This window comes from Triturus cristatus, chromosome 9, assembly GCF_964204655.1.
Source record: "Triturus cristatus chromosome 9, aTriCri1.1, whole genome shotgun sequence".
Taxonomy (NCBI): Eukaryota; Metazoa; Chordata; class Amphibia; order Caudata; family Salamandridae; genus Triturus; species Triturus cristatus.
In genome coordinates this window covers 163,837,936-163,849,977 of record NC_140592.1, presented here as the reverse complement: position 1 = coordinate 163,849,977, position 12,042 = coordinate 163,837,936, and the positions used below count along the sequence as shown (strand labels likewise).

General features: G+C 47.4%; 1 protein-coding gene across 1 annotated transcript in view; it reads right to left on the bottom strand.

Annotated features, from left to right (window-relative positions):
* Nucleotides 1-8,069: 8,069 nt before the first annotated feature.
* Nucleotides 8,070-12,042, bottom strand: part of CCDC66 (coiled-coil domain containing 66) — a 356,874-nt gene continuing 352,901 nt past the window's right edge. Inside the window, exon 19 of the mRNA XM_085624655.1 lies at nucleotides 8,070-8,573. Within this exon, the coding sequence (XP_085480781.1) occupies nucleotides 8,517-8,573 (57 nt within the window). The 3' untranslated portion in view covers nucleotides 8,070-8,516. The remainder of the gene's footprint in view (nucleotides 8,574-12,042) is intronic.

Below are 12,042 nucleotides of genomic sequence, written 5' to 3'. Positions count from 1 at the left end.
AAGGAAGGCCAAGTTGTTTATGGCAAAGATTGGTAAGGAGAAGAGAGGGAGAAAAAAAGAGAAGTCGAGGCAGGAGTCGTCGTCTTCGAAGTCAAGAAGACATCATAAGAAGAGGAAACACTCTTCACGACGCCGGTCCTCGAAGAGCAGGAAGTCGAGGTCGACTTCACCTCGGCGTCGTCGGAGTAAGGACATTTCACCTTCTCCTTCTCCTTCTAAGACTCCGAGAGATTCTCCGTCGCCGAAGCGGGCTCCGGCGCATTCACCGGCGCAGTCCCCGGCGCCGTCTCCGGATCAGGTGCCTGTTTCGGATCAGGAACAAGAGGAGGAACCGACTCCGGCGCTGGAAGAATCTATGGCTCCGGTGGAGGACACTGCGGCGCCGCAGCCAAGTACTCCGCAGAGGGATACAGGGTCAGTGCCTTATCCTCAGTTTCCTGCTCCAGGTACTGATTCATCTCAATTCTTGAATGCCATGTATGGTATTTTCAATAGGGCGGCCTTCCCATCCAGAGCACCAACTGGTCCCGTGGGCCCTATGGCTTATACGTTGGGGGTGCCGCAGCATTATGCTCAGGCCCCCTTCATGCCCTTTCTGCCGATGGCGCCTTCGTGGCAGTTTCCGGCGCCGTCTGGGGATCCGACACGACTTCGGATGGACCGTCAGACTTCAGAGCCTTCCTTGACGCCGTTGCCGACTCCATCGGCGCCGCGTCCGGCGCCGCCGACTCCATCTATGGCGCTGCCGACTCCAACACCTCTGGCTCCACCGACGCCGCGTACGACGTCGGCTCCTCGGATTCGATCGAGAAGGGAAGCCCAGAGGGTAATGGAAGAAGGAAGGTACAGAGAAGAGGTAGAGGAAGGTGAGGTGGACACATCCTCTGATGATTTTGAGGGCATACAAGAGGCTAGTGGCCTGGACACTACCCCAGAATGGGAGCACACATCGGCAAGATCCTCTCCGCCTCAGGAATTGGCTCCATACCATACTGTGATCAAGAAGGCTGCAGAGCTGTTAGATTTGCAGTTGCCAACGGCGGAGAATAAATCGAACTTGTTGACGGAGGTTCTGCACTCTCCTACGACCACTTCAGAGCCTTTACTGCCCTTTAATGAGGCCATCTTGGAGCCTGTTTTGGATATATGGCGGAAACCTCTTTCTTCTCCGGCGGTTTCCAGACAGGTGGCAAGAAGGTATAGGGTGGCGCCTGGGGATCCGGACTTTCTATCAATACACCCGTCTCCAGAGAGCCTAGTTGTGCAGGCATCCTGCTCAAAGCATGCATCGAGTGCTTTCCCTCAGTCTGCCGCAGATAGGGAGTCTAAGAAGGTGGACCAGGCAGCTAAAAAGTCCTTCTCTTCAGGGAGTATGGCATTAAAGTCAACTAATGCCACGTACTTGCTGGGGCGTTACATACATGCATTGATGGACTCAATGAAGACTTTGGCCCCTAAGCTGCCTGAGGGCGATAAGGCATCCTTCTTGGAGGTGGTTACAAACACTCAGGCCGCTGCCAGACAGGTCGTCCAGTCAGGATTGGATACGGCGGATTCGGTGGCGAGGATTATTGGCTCCTCTATAGGTGCAAGAAGGCAGGCATGGCTCCGTTCGTCGGGATTCTCCTCGGACGTCCAAGCCACGTTAGTGGATTTGCCATTTGATGGCCAGAAGTTGTTTGGTGAGAAGGCTGACTCTGCACTGCAGAGATTCAAGGACAGCAGATTAACAGCAAAGTCTCTGGGTCTGCAGGCTCCTGCAAAGGTTTCTAGTTTTAGAAAATTTAGGGGCTTTGGAAGATCCGTCTTTTCGCTCCTACCGACAGCCTCAGCAACAACAGCAGCAACAGCAGAGTCCCCTCTATAAATCCTATAGAGGGAGGCAAAGGGGTCGGAGAGGTTCTGGACGCAACCCCTCTTCTTCCTCCTCCTCCTCCTCCTCTGCTCCCAATGAGGCTTCAGGGAAGCAGCCCTAGATCCCCCATCCCGGATCATGCAAGACCTGTGGGGGGTCGGGTGTCCTACTTTCTACGGGGTTGGAAATCTGTTACGACAGACCTTTGGGTTTGAACCTCGTAGAGACTGGTTACGCCCTTCCCTTTCGGGAGTTTCCTCCCCCTTACCCTCCTTGCCAAGGTTACTGCTCAGAAGACCATCTGCTTCTCCTTCAGAAAGGAGGTTCTAGCCTTGCTTCAAAAGGGTGCAATAGAGGTGGTTCCGGAGCAGGAAAGGGGTCAGGGATGCAACTCCCGGTATTTTCTGATTCCCAAGAAGGAAGGCAGATTGCGTCCAATCCTGGACCTCAGAATCTTGAACTTTTACCTGAAACAGGAGAAATTCAAGATGCTGACCCTTGCGCAGGTTCTTGAAGCGTTGCAGCAAGGAGACTTGATGGTGTCGCTCGACTTGCAGGACGCGTACTACCACGTCCCAATCCTGAAGTTGCACAGGAAGTATCTCCGTTTTACAGTTGGGACACAACATTACCAGTTTGCGGTCCTCCCGTTTGGTCTTACTACCGCACCTCAAGTCTTCACAAAGGTGATGGCAGTGGTAGCTGCTCATCTCAGGAGGTCAGGGATTCCGGTTTTTCCCTACCTGGACAACTGGCTTCTGAAGGCAGAGTCCCCAGAGATGGTGCAGCGTCATCTGCGGGTAACATCTCAGCTGTTATTCGACTTGGGTTTTTCGATCAATGTGCCCAAATCTCACCTGGTGCCCTCTCAACGCAACCTGTTCATAGGGGCGGTACTGGACACTGCTGTGTGTCGAGCATTCCCTCCTCCTCAAAGGATTCTCGACATTCAGGAGATGGTCCCTTTATTACACAATGGAGCAGTTCTTCCAGTTCTGAAGGTCCTTCGCCTGCTCGGTCTGTTCGCTTCCTGCATTCTGTTGGTCAACCATGCACGCTGGCACATGAGGGCGCTCCAGTGGTGCCTCCGCAAGCAGTGGTATCAGCACAACGGGGATCTCAGGGAGTCGATCAAGATCTCCAGAGAAGCTGCAGCGAATCTATCTTGGTGCAGCGTGGAGGGCAATCTGTCGCAAGGAAAGCCCTTCCATCTGCCTCCATCGGTGGCCACAGTGATAACGGATGCCTCCACCCTAGGGTGGGTTGCTCATCTGGGGGTCTGGAGATCAAGGGTCTTTGGTCTCCAGAGGAAAGGTTGCTTCACATCAACCTTCTGGAATTGCGGGCGATTCGTTTGGCGCTCAAGACCTTCCTCCCTTCCCTTCGCGGTCGGTCAATTCAAGTCCTGACGGACAACACTACCACGATGTGGTATGTCAACAAGCAGGGAGGAGTGGGGTCTCTTTGTCTGTGCAGAGAGGCCCTGCGTCTATGGTCCTGGGCTCAGGACCATCAGATTTGTCTGATGGCAAATCATCTGGCCGGGGTGCTGAACGTGCGTGCGGACAGTCTCCATCCGGAGGTGGTTCGTTACGTCTTTCGGATGTGGGGAACCCCTCGGGTGGACCTGTTCGCCACCCGCGAGAACGCGCACTGCCCGTCATTCTGCAGTCTCCAGTTTCCGATGCAGGGGGTGTAGGGGGACGCGTTTCAGTTGAGTTGGGGCTCACAACTCCTTTACGCATTTCCTCCCATACCCTTGATTCCTCGGGTTCTGAGGAAGATTCGCCAAGACCGGGCCCAAGTTATTTTGGTCGCCCCAGATTGGCCAAGAAGGGTGTGGTATACAGATCTTCTCCACCTCTCCTCGTGTCCTCCGCTCCGTCTCCCTCTGAGGGCAGACCTCCTCTCGCAGTCGGAGGGGCAGGTTCTACACCCCCACCTCCAGAGCTTACACCTTCATGCCTGGAGATTGAACGGGGCAACCTGAGTTCATTCTCTCTCCAGCCTGATGTGATGGATGTTATTTTATCGGCCAGGCGACACTCCACTAAGTCCATTTATTCCTATAGGTCGTCTAAATTTGTAAAATGGTGTGGAGAGAGGTCCATTGACCCTTTAAAATCTCATCTTTCTGATGTGCTCCAGTTTGCTCTTTCCTTGGCTCAGCAGGGCTGTGCTGTGGCCACGGTCAAAGGCTATCTTTCGGCCTTATCGGCTTTTCTACGCCTTCCAGATCAACCGTCACATTTGAAATCTCCGGTTGTTCTGAGGTTTATCAAGGGCCTTACGAACATGTTTCCTCCCACTCCCTTTGTAATGCCTCAGTGGGACCTTAATCTTGTTTTAACCTTTCTAATGGGTTCTCCATTTGAGCCTCTGCATAGCTGTCCTTTGAGGCTGTTGTCCTTTAAGGTGGTCTTTCTTGTAGCCATAACCTCGGCAAGGAGGGTGAGTGAGCTTCAAGCTCTAAGTTCCAAACCTCCTTTTCTTACCTTACATGCTGAACGGATGGTTCTCAGGACCAGGGCTGCCTTCCTGCCAAAAGTTGTTACTCCGTTTCATTTGGGGCAGCCTATTACTCTCCCTGTTTTCTATCCACCTCCTCATCCTTCCAAAGAGGAGGAAAGACTCGATCGCCTGGACCCGAAGAGGGCTGTGAGTTTTTATCTGGACAGGACTAAAGACTTTCGTCTTGATGATCAACTCTTCATTGGCTACGTTGGTCATTCGAAGGGTAGAGCGGTGCACAAGCGCACGCTATCGAGATGGATCATCCTTGCCATCAAGATCTGCTACGCCCTGGCTGGTAAGACTCCTCCTGAGGGCATTAGGGCTCATTCGACTAGAGCAAAGTCATCTACATCTGCTTTGGCCCGGGGTGTTCCTGTGGCAGATATTTGTAAAGCAGCGACTTGGGCCTCCCTCCATACTTTCGCAAAGCATTATTGCTTGGACTCTGAGATGAGGAGGGAGGGCCACTTTGCGCGCTCTGTCTTGCAAGACTTTCTGGTATAGGAAGGTGGACACCCTTCTCCGGGAGTGGGGACTGCTGTGGGAATCTATTCACAAGGTGAGGAATCCACTGGCAGATGTATCCATCAGAAGAACAAGTTACTTACCTTCGGTAACGCTTTTTCTGGTGGATACAGTATCTGCCTATGGATTCCTCACTGGTCCACCCGCCTCCCTGTTGTCCACCTTTGTATACCATGGAAAAGGTCTTGTTGATATGTTTTTATACTTTCTTGTACATTTGTAGGAAATGCTTGTTTATTTAGCATTCCTTTCCTTTGTATACTGTGTATATGTGTTGGTATATTATATACTGTGTATACTTTGAGTTTGTGGTTGGTCCACCTGTTCGCCTCGAAGGCACGGAAAAAATGGGTGGAACTGACGTCATCACGCCGACGTGGGCCTCTTATGGCTCCGGTGACATCATACGGAGTCACGAGCGGATCCGATGTATTATGATGTCGCCCATGTCGACGTGGAGTGCTGGGGAAGAAAAATTCAGTGGAATGCTGGCGCAGGGGATATTCACAAGGTGAGGAATCCACAGGCAGATACTGTATCCACCAGAAAAAGCGTTACCGAAGGTAAGTAACTTGTTCAATAGTTCTTCCCAGTCTCTTGGTCCCTCCTGGAAGCTCCATCTTGTGTGTGACTGTTGTCACTGGCAAACTCGACCCGTACAGGCACCCCCGTGGTGGACTTACTCTGGGACTTAGACACGTGCCTGTGAGGGGTGAAGGCTGTCATGACACCTCTGGAGTAGGTATGGTGGGGCGGAGGGGTCCGATGAGGGTCCTGAGTTGATATACTTCATGGTGGCAGTGGTTTATTCAGGGGTAATGACAGCCCATGTGGTTAGCATTGGTTCTTTGGTTAAGATTGGGAGGTGTTTGGCGAGGTCTGTCCGGTTTCGTGCTGAAGTTGCTGTAAATGGTGATATTTTTGTTGCTAAAGAATTGAGAGAGATTGTTGTAGAGGTCCTGTGAGAGAGTGATCGAGTTAAAGGTGGGGCATAGTGAGGTGACATCTTCCATAATGGCAAGGATTTCTTTACTTTTACTTGTTAGTGCTGGCATCGATGCTGTTTGGCAAAGCAGTGCGATTGGTCTGGATCATTTTGTTGTAGCATCATTATGTTGGATTTGAACATGCTCCAGTCTGCATGGTCCTGGCTCATTCTCCATTTGTGTTTGCAGTGGCGTTTCATCAGCCAGAGTTCCTCCATGTATCAAATGGCCTGGGTTAAGGATCTTGTTGTGCCTGTGTGGGGGGGGCAGGGAGACTGCACAGGAGGTGATCCAATTGTTGAAATTCTTGATGGCCGTGCGTAGGCTGTTGCTGAGTTTAGGTCAATGGGTGCGGAGAGCAGTGATCCAGTCCTTCTCAGTGATGCTGTTCCATTTTCATCTGTCAGTGGTGTGTGCGTGTTGCACCGGGATGGGGATGCTAAACTTGACAGGGTGTGGTTTGTCAAGGGAACTGGTGTGGGCTCATCGACTCGGCTGTTGCTGAAAATAGGGTCAAGGTGGTGTCTGGAAACGTAGGTAGGTCCCAGGCTTCCAAGATCTTCAATGAGTGCTCTTGAGTTGGATTGCTATAGTCTTCCAGACGGAAGTTCAGGTCTCTCGGAGGGGAGGGGGAAGGAGAGGAGAGAGAGAATATTGTAGGTGAAGTTGATGTGCGGTCCTGGTGGTCTGTAGATAAGAGTGCCCCTTAGGGTGAAGTTGGCTGTGACTTAGAGCTTGACATGTCTGTGGTGCACCTGATAGTGTTCTTGTGGATGATGACGATTCTGCCTCTTGGCCTGATAAGTCTGTCTAGCCAGGCAATCTCAGCAAAAGGGGGGATGACTGTAGCAATGTCAGGTGAAGAGGAAGGGTTCAGCCAGGTTTCTGTGAGGAAAAAGTTGGCCAGGGGCATGGTCCAGCATAAGGTCCCAGATGTCTGTGATGGGTTGGGTGAGTGAGTAGCATATGCATGGGTGTATGGACTGTTTTGTGGGCTGTTTCAGAATCGTGTGACTGTCCAGAGTGGGGTGTAGGGTGCTGTCGGTGCCGTGAGTGTTTGAGTGTAAGCGCATGATAACCTTTAGGATGGGCAGGAGAATGCTCCCTCAGTGTTGTGCATGAGGCAGTAGTGTGTGGAGGAGTGGCCACGGTTCAGGGGTGGAAGGTCACAGCATAGTAGCAGTGCGAGGAACAGAGTTCTGGTGGTGGACGCCATCCATGCATGGGCGGGTGAAGACAGGCTTGCCTTTGGCACACATGACCGCTGCTCACGCACATAGTGGCAGTTATTAAGTAGGTGTTCGGAGGGAAGAGGGGCGATGTCACTTCTTGTGTAGATGGATGGTGGGAAATTCAGTGAAGTCACTTGCTGTGCAGATGGATGATGGAAAAGGAAATGGTAGCAGAAAATAGTCACATACCTTGCTGCCATTTATCCCTTTGCTGTGCAAATTACATTGGATTCTTTCTTAACTATAAACGTGACCTAAAGTGCTTGCATATCAGCATTACGAACTGGAAATTACACACTTTTCCTAAAGTAAGTATTGCCAAAGTAAATGGCAAAAACCTGGATTGTAGCCCTCTAATAACTGTTTCCCATTTGTATAAAAATGTATTTACGTCTTCGTGTTAACAGAAAAATAAACAGTGTATCATTATAAGATTCTGTCCACACTGGCAATGATGTACAAGTACCATTTTTGGAATATCAAACTTACCTTACAAACAAATTCATTGATCTCTGTGGCCGATTAACTTTTGCAGAGAAACAGATTGTATCGCGTTGGGCAAAACTATTGATTTTTCATCGGTCATATTGCTTTATCAACATAAGATACCTTTTATTTTTATAACTGAAACTAGCAGTCCTCTATGTTTAATAGCATAAATATTTGTATGAACTCGAAATCCAAAAGATCTAAAGCTTAAAATCCACTCTAACTCTTTAGTTGGACATGTCTCTCAGATACCTCCTCATAGATTTGCTGTTACAACATTCAAACCAATACAAATGTTTCAATGTAAGGTCAATGCATGGTTTTCATAATCATACACTAAACATAGACAAAGGCTATCGACCCACTCTACACTTCAATTTATGGCAAACAATTTCTAACCCTTTTACTTACTCTTTAGAAAGAAGCATTGGCACATTACTGATCACGTGCAAACTGAAACAACCACACTTCAAAACACAGTACCATTTTATTTTTTTACTAAAATGAAATGCATATTAAATACTGTTAAATTAGTTCAGGTAAAAAAATCTACAAAACATTAAGTCACAAAAATAAAAATGTAGCGCAGGACTAACCGAACATTCAACAGAATTTATGACACGGTTTCGTTTTTAACATAGCAGCATCCATACAACAAACACGAAACAAATATATAAAAGTAATAAAGCACAATATACACTTTTCTTCTCCAAAATCTACACTTCCAATTCAGAAATAATTGCATACACCACAAGTTGGTATAAATTATGCTGCAGTGTTTCACTGAAAGCATTTAAATAGAGTTTTATATCAAGGCTTTCCTTTAAAGTGCTGAAGTTGCAATAGGATTCATTTGAAGAGCATGAGTTTCCACCACTCGCTAAGGAACCAGTAGCTTTTTGAAATGGACGGATCTCAGTTCACGTCTGGCATTAGGCACGTCTCCAGTTCCTTCTGCTTCTGCAGGAGACCCTAAACAATAAGACGTATATTAAGTAAATAATCGAGTAAAGAAACGTAAGCAATGTCGTTGAACGTACCAACTGCGACTATTGACTATACATTTATCTCGCTGAAACACAAACAATATTTGTAACTCGCTTTTCTGAAGATAAGCTTCTTCTGACAATCAGCCTGGATTTTTTGTGTCATTTTATGAGGCCAAAATGCATATGTACTGAATGTCGGAGGTAAAATAGGAAGAGCAACAAAGAGTTGTTTTGTGCAGAGTTTACAAAACCTAAACAAAGACATGATAATATAAGTAAAAAAATAAATACAAATTAAGCTACAATAGAACTAAAACCGACTGCCACTCATTGTGCTGGTCTATGATTAAAATATGAAAACTAAATCCTTTAGAATTCCATGTCCTGAAAGAAAGATTTACCAAAGGCACTACCCATAATTGCTGTAAATAGTGTTTTAAGCTCTCTTAGTCCTTCCTCTTGCACTTTCCCAACGAAAGGGGGGTGCTCCTGTTCAAGCAGGCCTGGATGGTAACTGCACTTGACATGAGATGCTATATTTGTACATGTGAGCAGGGAACATACAAGCTTGCGACAGTACAGTGCCTTACACCAACTAGTCTGAACTCTGTTATACCAGAGTACACGCTGGCATGAAACTGGATATCGCTCTCTTCTCTCAATTTAACTAGGTCCACAAACATTAATGTGGTCTTAATTACCATTAAAAATTATGGAGTAATCAATTGATCAATTGACTGAACTGTCCAGAACGAATGTATGACAGTATTCCGCATGCATTTAGGATGCATGCGTTCCGAACACTGTCTTTTGTACGAACGTGCCTGTAGGATGCATGTCTTTTGACACTTAAGTAACTTTAATGGCTACCCTTGGGGGCGGGGGCGGGGTGGGGGGGGGGCGGGGGGGGGGGGGGTTTGCTGGATGTTGGAATAGTTTAATTTACTATTCCATCTCCAGTCTGCACAACAGTAGGGAAGGTGTTGGACTTTAAATCCAACACTTTTCCATCAATGCGCCCCCCTGGAAGCAAGTCCTTGTTACAACTTGCAAGCTGAACGAATGCGTGCTAATGCTACATTCGTTCTATTCCCAACACTGTGTTGGCGCAGCGCGATTCCAGCTTCGTCCAAAAGGACGTTACTCGTCCAGAAGGTTGTTGGGAAAGATCGAGCGAATAACATCTAAGGATGTGGCCACAGCATAAGTTATATAGACTTTCCTAGCCAATCACTGGAAAAATAATTCAATGACAAGGGGTTGCAAAAAGATGTGTACAATTTACTGCCCAATGTATTTCCAATAGGCCTCTAGAAATCCACAGATGCTGGCTCTTTATATGTGAATAAGCATGAAGTCTTTTAGGAGGAGGTAACAAATAAATTACTAACGTTGAAATACACACAAAATGAATGGCATGTTTTCAACCACTGTAGCTTTGGATATTGTTTATCATGAGCAGGTTCGCCATACGTTTTGGCCACTCACATGTTATGGACATTGATTCATCAAAATGCCAGGGGTTGTGGAAAGTGATGTCACAGGACTTTCAACCCACTGTCACCCTACCCTGTCTGTTTTTTTCATTAACTCTCACCCATCTTTTATCTCAACTGACTCCGAGTCTTTCTCACTGATCTCCTAATATTTCACGTCTTCCACTCACTTGATCTCTCACCTGTTTCTTTTATACCTGTGTCACCTGTCTCCCACCTCTTACTCTATCTCCTTCACTTGTCTCCACCAGCTGTCTTTTTCTAACCGGTCTTTCTCTTTATCACCACTTTGTATCACTCTCTATGTGTATAAACTCTCTTGTTCTTACTCCGCTTTTAAATTTATAATAATTTTCTTAACTATCTTCCTTCTATTAACTGGCACTTTTTCATCTATCCACTTTTCCATTGCTCTCACTCGTCTTTTTAACATGTCTCTTTATTTTGCCCACGTATCACACCGGTCTCTTTTTCTCTGTGTTGTCCCTCATCGTTGTCTCGATCACCTCTTACATAAGTCTCTCTCTACAGCCTCAATCTCCTCCTCTCTGAACAGACTCCCACTATTCTCTCACACACAGACCTTCCAACCCAAATGGTGCCACCGTGTCACTGGATATCTTCTCCCATCACATAGCCAGTCAATGAGGAGTCAATATCATAGTGTGCACACAATTTGCTGGAAACCTTTGAATACAGCACGTTTCCAGCTAACTGTCTGGAGGTTCTTTGCAGCCGATGTCCTTTACGGGGTGGGAAACCTCTCCAGGACATCAGCAGCAGCACCTGAACCTTGGTGCTGGAGGACGAAGGTAGTGAATTCAAAAGACCTCAAGCTATGCCACCAAGCCACGCCCCCTTAAGAGTCCCTCCCGCCCTCCTCACGCAGTGTAAATGTTTAGTAAGTTGGCATATATGCACACGTGTCACCTCTTTATTTGTTTCCTACCTGTCCCGATGAGTTCTATCTTTCTAATAAGTCTCACCTATCTCCCTCTAAGTTGCTTATCCCCCATCTGTCTCTTTATAGATTTCTACCCCCTGTAGTACTACAGCCAAATGAACAAGTTACTTACCTTCGGTTACATTCCTTCTGGTGGATACTCTAACTGCAGATTTCCACCTTAGAATATTCCCCAGATTTTTGTAGCTCCTGCACATCACTAGGTGACGTAGTGCGGCTCTCGGTGGCTTCACACTGTCCCGGAAGTGATGAAGTAGAGTCACATATAAGTGCCAGTCCTGCTTGCAATCATTTTCTCGTCTTTGCCCTTTCCTCTCCCTCAGACGGAAAGAGCGAACAATTATTAGCAACAGTTTGTTGATCAATAACTTGGGACCTTTTTTAGCTTGAAAAAGAAGCCACTCCACACACTGGGGAGGTAGCATGGAAGTGAGGAATCTGCAGCCTGAGCACACACACCAGGAAGAGCATTATGAAATCCAAGTAATTTGTTCTTCTGATGGATATTTCTAATTGCAGATTCTGCATCTTGAAGAAATTATACCTTAGCAGTACTCCCCAAAGAGGGGCAGTGGGCTCAGATCAAAACGTCCTGTACAACAGAGCAGACCAAGTTGCATTCTAGCTAGACCTAACTGACTAGGCAATTCTATTTCTTGAACATGTTCACAGACACCAAAGTCGTAGCCTGGCAGATGTCTAGAATAGGTACCAGTCTTGCCAGTGCCACTGTAGTGGCCTTGGCACTGGTGGAATGGCCAGTGCATGCAAAGTACTATCCATCTTGACATGGTCATATTTTTCTTTCTTTGCACCACAAAACCTCGTAAAGAGTTGATCATTCATGCATACTTTGTGTGTTTGATGTAGAAGCTCAGAACCCTACTATGGCCCAGAGTTATGGAGTCTCTCTTCCTCTTTCAAGGGGTGAGGCAAGACAAAACAAAACCACTCACATAGTGATCAAATGGCCGACGTAGAAGAGTGACAAC